This window comes from Cyprinus carpio, chromosome B8, assembly GCF_018340385.1.
Source record: "Cyprinus carpio isolate SPL01 chromosome B8, ASM1834038v1, whole genome shotgun sequence".
Taxonomy (NCBI): domain Eukaryota; kingdom Metazoa; phylum Chordata; class Actinopteri; order Cypriniformes; family Cyprinidae; genus Cyprinus; species Cyprinus carpio.
The window spans coordinates 21,247,277-21,263,893 of record NC_056604.1 but is presented as its reverse complement, the minus strand read 5'-3'; the positions used below and the strand labels follow the sequence as shown (position 1 = coordinate 21,263,893).

At 42.2% G+C, this 16,617-nt stretch overlaps 2 protein-coding genes across 3 annotated transcripts in view; one reads left to right on the top strand and one right to left on the bottom strand.

Annotated features, from left to right (window-relative positions):
- LOC109053914 (disintegrin and metalloproteinase domain-containing protein 9) overlaps window positions 1-16,617 on the top strand; it is a 1,168,157-nt gene that overhangs the window by 691,241 nt on the left and 460,299 nt on the right. The window lies entirely within an intron of this gene.
- Window positions 742-16,617, bottom strand: part of LOC109094467 (tumor necrosis factor receptor superfamily member 11B-like) — a 61,219-nt gene continuing 45,343 nt past the window's right edge. The window contains exons 4-5 of the mRNA XM_042730108.1: window positions 4,978-5,202; window positions 742-1,892 (exon numbers count right to left, since the gene is read on the bottom strand). Coding sequence (XP_042586042.1) covers window positions 1,501-1,892; window positions 4,978-5,202 — 617 coding nt within the window. The 3' untranslated portion in view covers window positions 742-1,500. The remainder of the gene's footprint in view (window positions 1,893-4,977; window positions 5,203-16,617) is intronic.

The following is a 16,617-nucleotide window of genomic DNA, read 5'->3' as shown; positions in this document are numbered from 1 at the left end:
AGGGCACTGGAAGGGGCAGCACCCCTGGTGCTTTGGTAGGGATCCCATTTTCATCGATCACCGACGTGGCGTTGAGAGTGACTGACTGGATACATATGGTAACCCTCGTTCCCTGAAGGAGGGAACGGAGACGCCACATCCCGTCGCCATGGTTTCTGTACCACAGCTGAGCCGCCGGGTATCCGGCTCGGCTCCTAAGCGAAAACTTGGTATGCATTGCACCTGCTGCCTTATTATACTCACGCTGTGATCAGCGGCAGCTGGATGCAATAATTGCATGCCAATGTGCATTGGCTCGTTTATTTTACACTCAAAGTAGATTGGTGTATTGAAGCGATATCCCATTTTCGGCGGTCACCGACGTGGCGTCTCTGTTCCCTCCTTCAGGGAACGAGGGTTACCGTACGTAACTGAGATGTTTTTAATGAAATTTAGGTTTCAAGAACATTGTAGGAACGTTATGCTAATCAAAAAATAACATTCTGGGCATGTTAAGCAAACTGGACATTTCAACGTTTTTGGAACATTCCAAATAACGTTCCCACAACCAAAACGGAACGTTAGGAAAATGTTCTCAGAACATAAATTTGTTAGCTGGGTAACTGTTTCCTACTATATTTGAATATTTTTTTCTGTATGAAACCTTCATATTCTCAGTGAATATAATATGAGCAGAATAGAGAAGAGTCAAATAACATACAAAGGCAAAGAGTGATTGATACAAGAAATTCATTTTTAAGGAAAAAAAACAAGCTAATTTACACTGGAAGTTTTAGAATGAGAAATGGACATCAAACAATAAGCACATCTTAGGGTGTCTGAGAGATTAAATTATAAAAGTGAATTAGTTATTAGCTTGATTACAATATCCAGCGCAAAAAGTTTTAAAGAGTTCACAAGCTTGTCATGGTTACTGGGTCAGAACATGGTCCTGCAAGGTCCCTGCGCACTTGTCTGTCGAGACCCCACCATCACTAGTGACTGTTGCCTTAAAGTCATTAAGTGACAAGAGAAACGTACAAGTTTCAGTAGGCAATAGATAACAATAAATAACTAAATGGTAACTGGGGGCCTTAAGCTAGTCTAGTGATCCCTGTATGGACAAATAGCCTTCAGCAAATAATATTTTATTTTTAAAACTGTTATAAAGAAAACAAAATATGACAACATATAATTACAGTTAAATATAACATAACTGCTCTCCATTGTATTATACATTCAAGACCAAATTCCATTATTTACAACTTCATTAAAGCAAATTTTTAGAGACTTGGCAGGTCAAGCAATATTCTAAATTAAAGTTGACTTTCCTGTAGAACTTGGCTTATATTTCCATTTTGGAATCAAATTCTTAGTTTCAGTCCAATATAAAAACAAAAATAACAGGCCACAAGAAAATAAGAAAGGTCTTCCCTCTTTTAGCTCACAATTTTCAAAAATTATATACAACTTCTCTATCATTTAAATAACTTGTTTCAATTGTCCTTCGATAAAGTATAATTAGTCATTGTACAGTTTAGTTTTGAAACATGTATTGTCCTGGATCATGTTAACAATAATTTTTTCATACATACGGTATATGGTTGACGCACTAATAATCCGACTGATCCTCTTCAGAATTTTGAGAAGAGGTCGGCGAGCACCTTTCAAATGTAGTTTGCGGAGACTGTAAGATAAAGCTTTGGCCAGGTCCTGACCTCCATTCTGAATCTTCCACAGGTGTAGAAGCTGCAGGATGTGATGTTGTGAGGGACAGGAGCGGACCAGGGCTCGAACATCTTCCTCGCTCACTTTCTCCCCGGGTAAACTTTCCATCAAGGTCAACAGGTCTTCCAGAGTAAGGTTTTTTACACTGGCACAGCGAGATACCTTCCTCTCACAGTGGTTTACACCTAGGAGTATATTGGACATTGCACTTGAATTAATATTTAATATCTATTAAAAATAATTCCATAGACATATACTCTAAAAAATGCTGGGTTGTTTATACCCAACTTTGGGTCAAATATAGAATATAGACTAACCCAGCTGTCGAGTAAAATTTTTACATTAAATTTTTAACCCAAAATTTGGGTTAGTCCATATCTGACCCAAAGTTGGTTTGAAAAAAATAAAATTAAAAATAAAACTATATATATATACAAACACACACACACACACATACATATATATATATATATATATATATATATATATATATATATAATATATATACTATACACTCACGGGCCACTTTATTAGGTACACCTGTTCAATAGATGTTAACACAAATTGCCAATCACATGGCAGCAACTCAATGCATTTAGGCATCTAGATGTGGTGAAGATGACTTGCTGAAGTTCAAACCGAACATCAGAATGGGGAAGAAAGGGGATTTAAGTGACTTTGAACATGGAATGGTTGTTGGTTCCAGACGGACTGGTCTGAGTATTTTAAAAACTGCTGATCTACTGGGATTTTCACGCACAGCCATCTCTAAGGTTTACAGAGAATGGTCCAAAAAAGAGAAAATATCCAGTGAGCGGCAGTTGTGTGGACGAAAATGCCTTGTTGAGGTCAGAGGAGAATGGGCAGACTGGTTAGAGATTATAGAAAGGCAACAGTAACTCAAATAACAACTCGCTACAACCAAGGTATGCAGAATACCATCTCTGAATGCATAACACGTCGAACCCTGAAGCAGATGGGCTACAGCAGCAGAAGACCACACTGGCTGCTGCTCCTGTCAGCTAAGAACAGGAAACGGAGGCTACAATTCACACAAGCTCACCAAAATTGGACAATAGAAGATTGGAAAAATGATGCATGGTCTGATGAGTCTCGATTTCTGCTGCAACATTCAGATGGTAGGGTCAGAATTTGGTGTAAAGAACAAAAAGGATGGATCCATCCTACCTTGTCTCAATGGTTCAGGCTGCTGGTGGTGGTGTAATGGTGTGGGGGATATTTTCTTGGCACAATTAGGGCACCTTAGTACCGACCGACCATCATTGTTGCTGACCATGTACATCCCTTTATGACTAGAGTGTACCCATCTTCTGTTGGCTACTTCCAGCAGGATAATGCACCATGTCACAAAGCTCAAATCATCTCAGACTGGTTTTTTGAACATGACAATGAGTTTGCTTTACTCAAATGGCCTCCACAGTCACCAGATCTCAATCCAATAGAGCAGCTTTGGGATGTGGTGGAACGGGAGATTCGCATGATGGATGTGTGATTCATGGATGTGCAGCCAACAAATCTTCAGCAACTGCGTGATGCTATCATATCAATATGGACCAGAATCTCCAAGGAATGTTTCCAACACCTTGTTGAATCTATGCCACAAAGAATTAAGGCAGTTCTGAAGGCAAAAAGGAGTCCAACCCGGTTCTAGCAAGGTGTACCTAATAAAGTGGCCAGTGTGTGTGTGTGTGTGTGTGTGTGTATATATATATATATATAATTATAATAGCATGGTTAATGATGGTATATGAAGTCAAAATGAACAAATTATTCATTGTGCTATAGAAACAAGCTACATCGAGTTGCACTGACTCATAAGCTCTAGTATAAATTTAGCAAGCCTTCCGAGAATTCTTTTCTTTCTTCCAAATTTTCATACATAAAATCCATTATACGTAAAACATATGAAAACTGTTTCATTTCCAAGTACAAATAGTGTCAAAACTAGTAATTGTAGGTGCAACAAATTATTTTAATCTAGACAATAATTCAACATTAACATATTTTAATGCAGTGTCATATTTTGTAGTGTTCTCTCAATTATGTTAAAGTCTGGAATAATTTTTTTTAAAATGCATTAATCCTCCTTTGTTATCACATTTCTAGACTGAAAGATCAAAACATTTACAGAGTCAAATATGTAATATTTAAAGAAAAATTAAATAAAATAAATGATTTTTTTTTTCTCTATCAGGCAATCTAAACTTTTCAGGAGACGTTCCATTTACATTCAAGCTTATGTCTTGATATCAGGATTTGAACAGAAACACCATGATTTGTGTTGATTAGGGGTTTGAATGAGATTTACATTCAATAATTTGACCTTTTATGGACTTCTATTAATAACTGAAATTGTATAGGTTTCATATCCTGTTGAATCTGTTCAAATGGGATAACCTGTAAACCACATTTCCACATTATAAGACAAAAATGGCCTTTATGATTACTAACGTTTGTACTTTCTCACTTGTATTCATGCCAACACTTTTTTTGTTTAAGTGTCTGTTAAAGGGTTAGTTCAGCCAAAAATTAAAATTATGTCATTAATGACTCACCCTCATGTCGTTCCAAACCCGTAAGACCTCCGTTCATCTTCGGAACACAGTTTAAGATATTTTAGATTTAGTCCGAGAGCTTTCAGTCCCTCCATTGAGAATGTATGTACGGTATACTGTCCACGTCCAGAAAGGTAATAAAAACATAATCAAAGTAGTCCATGTGACATCAGAGGGTCTGTTGGAATTTATAGAAGCATCGAAAATACATTTTGGTCCAAAAATAACAAAAATTACGACTTTATTCCGCTTTTTCTTCTCTTCCGGGTCTGTTATGAGCTTGTTCACAACACTGTAGTGACGCCGCTGACATACGACGCTGATGACGTGTTTTCTTTGTTATTGGGCGCACCAGAGAACACGTCAGCAGCGTCGTATGTCAACAGTCACAGCAGTTGCGTTCACAACAGACCCGGAAGAGAAGAAAAAGCGGAATAAAGTCGTAATTTTTGTTATTTTTGGAACAAAATGTATTTTCGATGCTTCAATAAATTCTAACGGACCCTCTGATGTCACATGGACTACTTTGATGATGTTTTTATTACTTTTCTGGACGTGGACAGTATACCGTACATAAATTTTTAATGGAGGGACAGAAAGCTCTCGGACTTGAGGGTGAGTCATTAATGACATAATTTTAATTTTTGGCTGAACCAACCCTTTAAAGCTATATAAGCCAAACAGTGATTATGACCTTGGATGATGCTGAGGACTTTCTCTTGGTCCTTATTTTGTTCTCTCCAGAGACGAAGCAGATGTAGTGCTTGCTGCCGAGGACTGCAGCTTTTCTTCAGCCTCTCAACACTCTTCCAGTCCACCTTGCGTCCTGGAAGGCTCTCAGAAAGATGCTCCACAGAGAAAGAAGCCAAAGGAGGTGATGCAAGGAACTGAAATATTGCTTCCTCACATAATGTAATGTCTAGACAACATTGAAAGAGAGGTGTGGGGATGGTTATAGACATGGGAGCATGAAAAGCAAAAACCAAATCACAAGGTTTTGCAGAAATATAAAAACAAACAAAAAAACAAACAATGAAAGTAAAAAAAAAACATATTAGTATATCGGTCGCCGTGATTTTGCCAAGTAAGACATGTTCCTGGATCAACATCTTTTGATGATCCTGGATCAACATGAATGTCCAAAAATATAGACTTAACCCAATTCCTAACCCTAAACCTAACCTTACCCATAATTTATTCCTAAAATCAGTGGGACATGATAGCTGATTAACAAGGATATAGAAGCACCTAACTCTGATTGTAAGCCCAAAACAGAAATTTCCTGAAAAGTCATATCTCAATTCTGATTGGTTGATTGGAATGTTGTTCCAGGATCAACAATGATCTTGATCCAGGAACATGTTGTACTTGGTGAAATCACGCTCACCTAGTAGGTCAGCTAATTTGTACTTAGGTTTTCATGTCCTAATACAGGATGTAACATGTTCCCACATGTTGAAAGAAGCTTTGACCTTACACGTCTTTAAACTGTACTCCACCCTATCTGTGGTATATAGGAATGAACTGATCAAGTTTTACTGTCCCTGGTTTAATTTGAGTCATGTATATTGAGTATCTGGGATCTGCAATCCCGATTCAGTACTTGTATTCTCCTAGTCAGGGGTTGGCAATCCCGAGCCGCATGCAACTCTTTCACCCCTCCGTGGTGGCTCCCTGTAGCACGGGCGTAGAATACATGGGAGATGTGTTCCCCTGACTTTTAATAAAACCTAAACTCTTCCCCTGCACTGTTTTTCAGGCAAGTGTGTTCATGTAGATTTTTTCAAGGGCCAGTGTGAATAAATCTAGATTTAAGTTAAAAGAGATAAGATAGTCACATCACTTTGGATATGTTTTATTCGTATCCAAAATGATGTGAATATTACGGAGCGCTAAACTCTCTCCTGCAGTGTCCGTTTCATTCATACTCAAAGCTGGAGGGCGTATAAACATATGTGTGTTTTTCAAGTCTTCTCCAGGTAATTAATAAAGTATATTAATTAAACAGTGCTAACTGACATAGCATGTATTACAGTAGCTACAGAAGTTATAAAATATATTATCTGCCTTATTCTGTGATAAAAATGGAAAACCTGTTTGTAGTATATAAACCAATCATAAAATTGCCATTAGGAAAATATAAAAAATATTATAGAATACAAATTATTGGTTATTGTCTGTCACTGTATTTTACTTCTTATCTAATTAAAAGACAAGTTTTTTTCGTCAATTAGATAAACATACATAAATAATAATAGTAATTTATTATTATTATTATTATTATTATTATTATTATTATTATTATTATTATTACTACATTTTACATTTCTGTCCCCCTCACTTCTGAAAAGCGCTCGTCAGTGTCACAATAAATGAGATGGCCAATCAAATCAAAGTAGGCGGGTTTTACCATTCACTGAAGCAGAGCACGATTTCCAGCGCAAAGCGTGAGTTTAACGTTGAAACAAGACATCGAGGTAAGATGTGGAAGTTGCAAATCATTTAATATTAGTTCACTGTTTTTTACCTAAATAAGTATGGAAATTTTGAGAGACAGAGAGAGAGAGAGAAACTAAACATCACTCTCTTAAATACCTGCATCTACTCACCTCTTTCAACAAAAATGAAGCTGTGAGTTTAGTTAGTTAAAACCAGCGATTTTACCTCATCGTTGTTGATTAATATAATGTAGCGACCCCATAGACTGTAAAAAAAGAGCAATCCAGTATCAAAGCTATTTTATTAACAAAAGTTGCGGGCACGGACCATACACAACAAGTTTCTCTGCTCTGATTTGTGTGCAAGTGGTGTGTGTGCACATGCATCAAGTGCTGCATTAATATAGCTTTTTATGCACTTTAATGATTTTTACTGGAGTCTCTTATGCTCATCCAGGCTGTGTTTATTTGATCAAAAATACAGAAAAAAAAAACATTAATACTGTGAAATATTAAATATTGGTTTCCTATTTTAATATAGTTTAAAGTTTAATGTAATTTATTTCTGACGCAGCGCTGAATTTTCAGCATCAATAGGCTACTCCAGTCTTCAAGTTCAGTCTTCAGTGTCACATGATCCTTCAGAAATCATTCTAATATGCTGATTTATTTACAGTGTTGAAACGGTTGTGCTGCTTAATTTTTTTGAACCTGTGATTCTTCTTTTTTTATTATTGTTTGATGAATAAAAGGATAAAAATAATAGCATTTATTCAAAATAATAATCTTTTCTAACAATATGTCTTTACTGCACTTTTTTATCCATTTAACACATCCTTGCTGTATAAAAGTATTCATTTCTTAAAGAAGAAGAAGAAGAAAGAAACAATTTACTGACCCCAAACTTTTGAATAGTAGTGTATATTATAACACAAAATTTATATTTTGAATAAACACTGTTCCTTTCAACTTTTATTAACCAATGAATCCTGAAAAAAAGCATCTCAGGTCCCAAACAATATGAAGCAGCAAAATGTTTTCCAACATCGATTATAAATCAGCATTTTAGATTGAATTCTGGAGGAAGACTGAGTAATAATGCTGAAAATTCAACTTTGTTTTACAGGAATAAATTATATTTTAAAGTATATTAAAATATAAAACTTATTTTAAATAGCAATAACATTTCACAAAATTACTTTTTTTCTGTATTTTTAATCAAATCAATGAAGAACGTATTTAAAAAAAACATAAAAAAGTACTGATTCCAAACTTTTCAATGGCAGTGTGCGTGTATGTGTGTGTGTGTGTGTGTGTATAAAAATTTTTTTGCATGTTTGTCACACTTTAATGTTTCAGATCATCAAACAAATTTAAATATCAGTCAAAGATAACACAAGTAAACACGACATGCAGTTTTTAAATGAAGGTTCCCTTTCAGTCGGTCACTCTCGACGCCACGTCGGTGACCGATGAAAATGGGATATCGCTTCGATAGACCAATCTACTTCGAGTGTAAACTAAACGAGCCAATGCACATTGGCATGCAATTATTGCATCCAGCTGCCGCTGATCACAGCGTGAGTATAATAAGGCAGCAGGTGCAATGCATACCAGCTTTTCGCTTCGGAGCCGAGCGTTAGTATCGTTCTGCTCAACTGTGTCTGCTGTGAACTACGAGTTCAGCACGCTCTCGGAAGCTTCGTGTGTTGGCGAGACGGCGCTTCAGCGGTGGTCGTTCCAGCGTCGAGTGGATTGCACACTTCAGGCTGCAGACTACCCCCTGTCGTGTTGCAAGCGGCCAATTCCCCTGTGCGCCTCAGCACTAAAAGAGCATTTCCTAAAGAGCAAATTTCTCTAAAAGAGCTTCATGGGTGCGTCTTTGTGAAGACGACGGATCGTCCTTATAAGGATGCCGTTTCACCCATGCGTTTCTGGATGCGGTCGTTACCTGGCAACGGGTGACGGTCACGATTGCTGTCTCACGTGTCTGGGCAAACACGCTGAGGTAGCTTTCGTGGATGAGTCATCTTCTCTCTGCGGGAAGATGACCATCTCGGAGCTGCGAACCAGGCTCTGCTTCCTTCAAAAAAGGAAAACCACTTCCAGCCCAGAGGAAACGCTATTTGCCTCCCTCCACCCCCTCCCCCACAGAATAAAACCATTTCCAGCCCAGAGGAAATGCTTGTGGTCCAGGAGCGCCATCTCTGGCTGAGTCTGGTTGAAATGAGGGACGCCGACAAAGATCAGTTCCTTAATGCCTGTGTCCCAGACCGGCCTCTTCGGTGACGTGGTCACGAAAACCTGTGCCCACGAAGACCTGCCCCAGCCTGCTCGTCGCAGAGAGGGCGGGCCCCCTGCGTCCACCGCGATCGCTCCGCCGCATCCGCAGCAGCCTCCAGCAAGTGGCGCCGTAGAGCTGGGCATAGGCAGGCCGCCCCACCCGTCCTGGCCCCCGTCAAACCTGCCGGTGAGCGGAAGAGCAAGAGGCCCCGGGACGGGTGGCCCAGAGAGAGGTAGCCGCTTTCTGGGGGATGGTGAAAGCACCTCTCCCTCCCCTGGAGGAGGGCCAGGGGAGAATCTGGAAATCTCGACGAGAGAGCGGTTTTCTCTGTCTCTGGGTCCCAGGAGGGCACGGAGAGTTGCGGACGGCCAAATACCGGACCTCACTCATCCTCCTCCTTCGTTCAAGATGTTGACGCAGAAACGCATCTTTGGGTGCGTCCGTCCCCGAGATTGGTTTGCAGCAATCGACCTGAAGGACGCATACTTTCATTTATCGATCCTTCTGTGCCACAGACCTTTTTTGCAGTTTGCATTCGAAGGACGTGGAATATTAGTACAAGGTCCTGCCCTTCTGGCTGCCCCTGTCTCCCCGTGTCTTCACGAAAGTCGCAGAGGCGGCTCTTGTTCCCCTCAGAGAGCAGGGTGTTCGTATTCTCAACTATCTAGACGATTGGCTGATACTAGCACAATCTCCGGATCAGTTGTGCGAACACAGGGACCTGGTGCTCCGGCACCTCAGCCTTTTGGGCCTTCGGGTCAACTGGGAAAAGAGCAAACTCTTGCCAACGCAGAGGATCTCTTTTCTCGGTATGGAGTTGGATTCGGTCCAACAGACAGCACGCCTCACAGAGGAACGTGCGCGGTCGGTGCTACCCTGCTTGAATACATTCAAGAGCAGGACAGCGGTCCCACTGAAACTCTTTCAGAGGCTCCTGGGGCATATGGCGGCCGCAGCGGCACTTACACCGCTCGGCCTGTTACATATAAGACCACTCCAGCACTGGCTTTATGGCCGAGTCCCGAGGTGAGCGTGGAAGCGCGGCACTCACCGGGTCCAAGTTACACTGGCCTGTCGCCAAACCCTCACCCCGTGGTCAGATCTTGCGTTTCTCAGGGCAGGGGTGCCCCTAGAGCAGATCTCCAGGCATGCTGTGGTTTACACGGATGCCTCCACCACCGGCTGGGGGGCCACGTACAACGGGCATGCAGTCTCAGGGGTTTGGACGGGCCCGCAGCTGCAGTGGCACATCAATTGCCTAGAGTTGTTAGCAGTGCACCTTCCCTTGAACCGTCTCAAAGGTCACTTATGAGGCAAGCATATCTCCGCTCCCGTCGCATGTCACAACTCGCCCGCCACCTCCTCCTTTGGAGTCAGAAGGTTCTGAGGTCTCTTCGTGCCGTTCACATTCCAGGCCTGCTCAACCGTACAGCCGATGAGCTGTCTCGAGCAATGCTCCCAGGAGAATGGCGACTCCATCCCCTGACGGTCCAGCTGATTTGGAGACGGTTCGGAGCCGCTCAGGTAGACCTGTTTGCTTCCCTAGAGACCGCTCACTGCCAGTTGTTCTACTCCCTGACCGAGGGAACTCTCGGCAGGGATGCACTGGCACACAGCTGGCCGCGGGGCCTACGCAATTATGCGTTTCCCCCAGTGAGCCTTCTTGCACAGACACTGTGCAAAGTCCGGGAGGACAAGGAGCAAGTCTTGCTAGTGGCGCCGTATTGGCCCACGCGGACCTGGTTCCCCGAACTAGTGCTCCTCGCGACAGCCCCTCCTTGGCCGATTCCTCTGAGGAAGGATCTACTGACTCAGAGACGGGGCACCATTTGGCACCCGTGTCCAGACCTTTGGAAACTCCATGTGTGGTCCCTGGACGGGACACGGAGGTTCTAGGTGACCTGCCCCAGGAGGTAGTGAACACCATCACTTCGGCAAGAGCACCATCTACGAGACATGCTTACGCCTTGAAGTGGAACCTGTTCGTCGAGTGGTGTTCTTCTCGCCGAGAAGACCCCCGAAGATGCCCGATTGCGGTTGTGCTTTCCTTTCTGCAGCAAGGGCTGGAGCGAAGGTTGTCTCCCTCCACCCTCAAAGTCCAGGTTGCCGCTATTGCTGCGTACCATGACCCCGTGAATGGGAAGTCTTTAGGTAAGCATGACCTCGTCATCAGGTTCCTTAGAGGGGCCAGGAGGTTAAATCCTTTCCGGCCCCCCTCCATACCCTCTTGGGACCTGACTCTGGTGCTGAAATCACTACAGCAGGGCCCATTCGAGCCTTTGCATTCAGTCGAGCCAAAGTTTCTTTCATTGAAAACTCTGCTCCTGCTTGCACTGGCCTCCATCAAGAGGGTAGGGGACCTGCATGCATTTTCGGTCGACGATTCGTGCCTAGAGTTTGGGCCGGCTGACTCCCAGGTAATCCTGAGGCCCCGGCCCGGGCTACGTGCCCAAGGTTCCCACTACACCCTTCAAAGACCAAGTGGTGAACCTGCAAGTGCTGCCCCTGGAGGAGGCAGACCCAGCCCTAGCTTTGCTCTGTCCCGTCTGAGCATTGAGATGCTACGTAGACCGGACACAAAGCTTCAGAACCTCAGACCAGCTCTTTGTCTGTTACGGAGGCCGGCAGAAGGGGAATGCCGTCTCTAAGCAGAGGATGGCCCGCTGGATTGTGGATGCCATAGCCCTGGCTTATCAGGCACAGGGTGTGCCCTGCCCGTTCAGGTAGCGAGCTCACTCAACTAGAAGTGTTGCATCCTACTGGGCGCTGACTCGTGGCGCCTCACTGACAGATATTTGTAGAGCTGCGGGCTGGGCAACCCCTAACACGTTCGCTAGATTCTATAGCCTTCGTGTAGAGCGGTATCCTCCTGTGTTCTCACCTCAAACGGGTAGTGGCACCGAGAGGCCCCGGTTAGTGTCGGCTTGCTAAAACCCGCTCCAGAGTGTCCGTACTGTAGACCCTGTTGAGATCCTCCATCACCCTAGGCAGCTGGACGCGGCGGAACGTCCAGCGCCAGGCCTTCATGATGAATCCATGAGAACCATGGAAGGCTGGGTTCCATATTGAGACCTAAGCGGTACTCGTATGCGTATAGTCCACGGTATAGCCTTAGAGCCCGTGTTTCCCCGGCAGACTTCTGCCTTTCCAGGAGGGTTTGAATCACCTCAAATTTCTCCATATACACCTAAACAGATGCTATATGTGTATTTGCTCCCGAGACCTCCTTCGGGAAGGATGGAGCCTCCGCAGCATCCCTGTTCCAAGTGGAACGGGTACGTTTTCCCAGTGTTATCCAGTCTCACCCAGTGAGGTAGTGCTTTGACAATGGTGAGTGGAGCTACTTGTTCCGAGCCCCGGCCTACACCTAATAGGGGCACAGGCGGCTCGCACAGGGCACTGGAAGGGGCAGCACCCATGGCGCTTTGGCAGGGATCCCATTTTCGTCCATCACCGACGTGGCGTCGAGAGTGACCGACTGAAAGGGAACGTCTCGGTTACGTATGGTATCCCTCGTTCCCTGAAGGAGGGAACGGAGACGACACGTCCCGTCGCCTCAGTTGCTGTACCACCGCTGAGCCGCCGGGTCACCAGCTCAGCTCCTCAGCGAAAAACCTGGTATGCACTGCACCTGCTGCCTTATTATACTCACGCTGTGATCAGCTGCAGCTGGATGCAATAATTGCATGCCAATGTGCATTGGCTCGTTTAGTTTACACTCGAAGTAGATTGGTCTATCGAAGCGATATCCCATTTTCGTCGGTCACCGACGTGGCCTCTCCATTCCCTCCTTCAGGGAACGAGGGTTACCATACGTAACCGAGACGTTTTTATTATTAAGGGAAAACAAAATCCAAAACTACATGGCCCTGTGTGAAGAAGTGTTTGCCCCCTGTTAAAACTGTGGTTTATCACACCTGAGTTCAATTTCTTTAGCCACACCCAGATCTGATTACTGCCACACCTGTTCGCAATCAAGAAATCTCTTAAATAGGACCTGCCTGACAAAGTAAAGTAGACCAAAAGATCCTCAAAAGCGAGACATCATGCCGAGAGCCAAAGAAATTCAGAAACAAATGATAAAGAAAGTAATTGAAATCTACCAGTCTGGAAAAGGTTATAAAGCCATTTCTAAAGCTTTGGGACTCCAGCGACACACAGTGAGAGCCATTATTCACAAATGGCAAAAACATGGAACAGTGGAGAACCTTCCCAGGAGTGGCTGGCCGACCAAAATTACCCCAAGATCACAGCGACGACTCATCCAAGAGGTCACAAAAGACCCCACAACAACATCCAAAGAACTGCAGGCCTCACTTGCCTCAGTTAAGTTCAGTGTTCATGACTCCACCATAAGAAAGAGACTGGGCAAAAATGATCTGCATGGCAGAGTTGCAAGATGAAAACTGCTGCTGAGTAAAAAGAACATAAAGGCTTGTCTCAGTTTTGCCAGAAAACATCTTGATGATCCCCAAGACTTTTGGGAAAATACTGGAAAATGTGGACTGACGAGACAAAAGTTGAACTTTTTAGAAGGTGTGTGTCCCATTACATCTGGTGTAAAAGTAACACTGCATTTCAGAAAAAGAACATCATAACAACAGTAAAATATGATGGTGGTAGCAGGGCAATGATCCAAAACACACCAGCAAGTCCACCTCTGAATGGCTGAAGAAAAGACTTTGGAGTGGCCAAGTGAAAGTCCTGACCTGAATCCTACTGAGATTCTGTGGCATGACCTTAAAAAGGCGGTTAATCCTCGAAAACCCTCCAATGTGGCTGAATTACAACAATTCTGCATAGATGAGTCGACCAAAAATCCTCCACAGCACTGTAACAGACTCATTGCAAGTTATCGCAAACGCTTGATTGCATTTGTAGCTGCTAAGGGTGGCCCAACCAGTAATTAGGTTTAGGGGGCACACACTTTTTCACACAGGGCCATGTAGTTTTGGATTTTGTTTTCCCCTAATAATAAATACCTTCATTTAAAAACTCCATGTTGTGTTCACTTGTGTTATCTCTTACTAATATTTAAATTTGTTTGATGATCTGAAACATTAAAGTGTGACAAACATGCAAAAAAATAAGAAAACAGGAAGGGGGCCCAACTATTTTTTACACCAATGTATATATATGAGAGTGAGAGCTCTATAGTGAGAGTGAGTTCTTCTCTTTTTTCCTCTTCTTTTTCTCTCTGTTGTTTGCTTTTTGGTGTCCGGTATAGATTATATTGTGTAATTAAGTTTGAGGGTAAAAGGAATCCGAGGTGAACTGAAAGGCGCTGTCTTCCAGCGTGTGCTTGTTGATGATGGCATCCTCAGAACGCATTAGTTATGAGTGGCTTTCATGCAGGCATGGCATCAAAATTGCACCTGCAATGAATTGTTCAGTGGAAAAGTGCAGCTTGGCGGTCGGAAATATTGTTGGGCACAAAAGCATAATGTCAGCTTCTCGTATGAATAGTGCTGTAGTGATTTTTTTTGGATAACTTTGAGCAAGTGAACAGTGTGGTGCAGAACGGAGTTGTCATACAAGATACTTTTACTCCAGTAATGCCCTAGTTCAACCGGCAAAAAAGATAATTGTGTCTAATGTCCCCCTGTTTATAAAAGATGAGTTGTTGATTACAGAGTTGTCCGGGTGTGGAAAAATTGTTTCACAAATGAGGAAAGTCTCGTTAGGCTGTAAATCCCCCTTACTTAAACATGTAATTTCTTTTAGACGGCAAGTTTTCATGGTTTTAAAGAGCGAAATGGAAGAGCTAAATGTGGCATTTAAATTTAAGATTGATGGCTTTGACTATGTTGTGTTTGCTAGCTCTGAGACTATGAGATGTTTTACATGTGGTGAAGAGGGGCACAGCAGAAGTTTGTGTCCGGAAAAGACAGAGGATGCAAGTGCTAATACAGCGGAAGCAGTGGATGATGTAGTGAGGGTAGCTGAACATGAGCAGGTTAAAAATGTGAGTGCTACAGCAGAGGTTAGGGCAAATGATGAGGGGATGGGAGGATCAGAAATGGCAAAGGGGGAAATATTAAATGAGACTGACAAAACAACTGATGCTATGATGGAAGAAGAGATTAATGCAGAGTATGTGAGTGATGATGCACTTTTCAAAACGCCCTCTGTTAAGAGGAAAAGGAATAAAGAGATAATAGGGAATGAAAAATCAAAACAATTGTCAGCAGTTGTTGTAAGCAATGATGCTGAAAAGCATTGCTATTGAAGACTAATAGTGATATTTTGGATAATAAGAACAGAAGGAATAGGCATAATGCTTATTCATTTGGAAAAGTCAAGTCCTTTTTACAAAGAACAAAAAACATGAAGAATGTTCAGGCTACAGATTTTTTTCCAGACCGTAACATTTTTGTTGATTCTGTGAGGATGGTAATGAGAAGTGAGGGTGAAGAACAGTTTACTGTTCAAGAAATATATAGGTTAAAGAAAATTGCTGCAAAATTGAGATCAGAACTTCAAGCTGAGGATGGGTTTGAAACAACATAGAGTGTATTTTACTCCCACATGTTGAATCTTGCTTTAAGCTCAGTCCTTCTCTCATACTTACTAATAAGTGTGGTGAGGGTAGGCACTCTTAACATGGATGGGGCACGAGATGCATATAAAAGGGCACTTTTGTTTGAGTTAATAAAGCAAAACAGGAAGTTCCTGGTAGACTCATTGTTTTTCAGTTTGAAAAATTCAATATTGTGTTTATCAATGTATATGCGCCGACTAATGGCGCTGAGAGAGTTTGTTTTTTAAATAATCTTAATGGAATTTTGCAGAGCCATAATTCAGGGGTATTTATCTTTAGGTGGTGATTTTAACTGTACAGAGAATTATGTACTAGATCTGAATCATGCTGAACCCCATGCTGCCTCAAGCTGTGCTATCCGCACATTTATTTAGACTCATAAATTGTGTGATACATGGAGGCATTTGTATAAGAATGATAAACAATATACATGGATGCATACTTGAGGGATTTTATTTCTTTGGCCAGATTAAATAGATTATATTGTTTTAAACACCACTTTAATATTGTGAAAGTTTGTGTAATTAGTCCTTCAGGTTTTTCTGATCATATTTTTGTTATATGTTTGGTTTTTTAGGAAATATAAGGCCAAAGAATGCCTATTGACATTTTAATATCTCCTTTTTGAGTTTAATGAGGTGTTTAGTTTCTTTTGGAAAGAATTTAAATAAAAAAAAAAAAGAATGTTTTATTAATCTGCATCAGTGACGGGACTATGGAAAAGTTTAAATTAAACTGTTATTCCAGCAGTATACCTTTAATGTCTCTAAAAACACTACACAAAATTAAAAAACCTCGAAGCTGAAGTTGTAGCATTACAAACATTAATAGAGGCTACTAGAATACAGAATGGAATTGATGCCCTAAAGTCTAAAAAGTTAATCTTTGCAGACTTGCTAGGCATGAAGGCAAAGGGAGCCTTTGTCAGGTCGCGTTATCAAAATCTTGCGCAAATGGATGCCCCATCCAAGTTCTTTTTAAATTTGGAAAGGAAAAATGGCCAGAGTCGATACAGTCATTCACTTCACTCAGAAAATGGGCAAGAACTGACAGCGCCCTCTGAAATAAGAC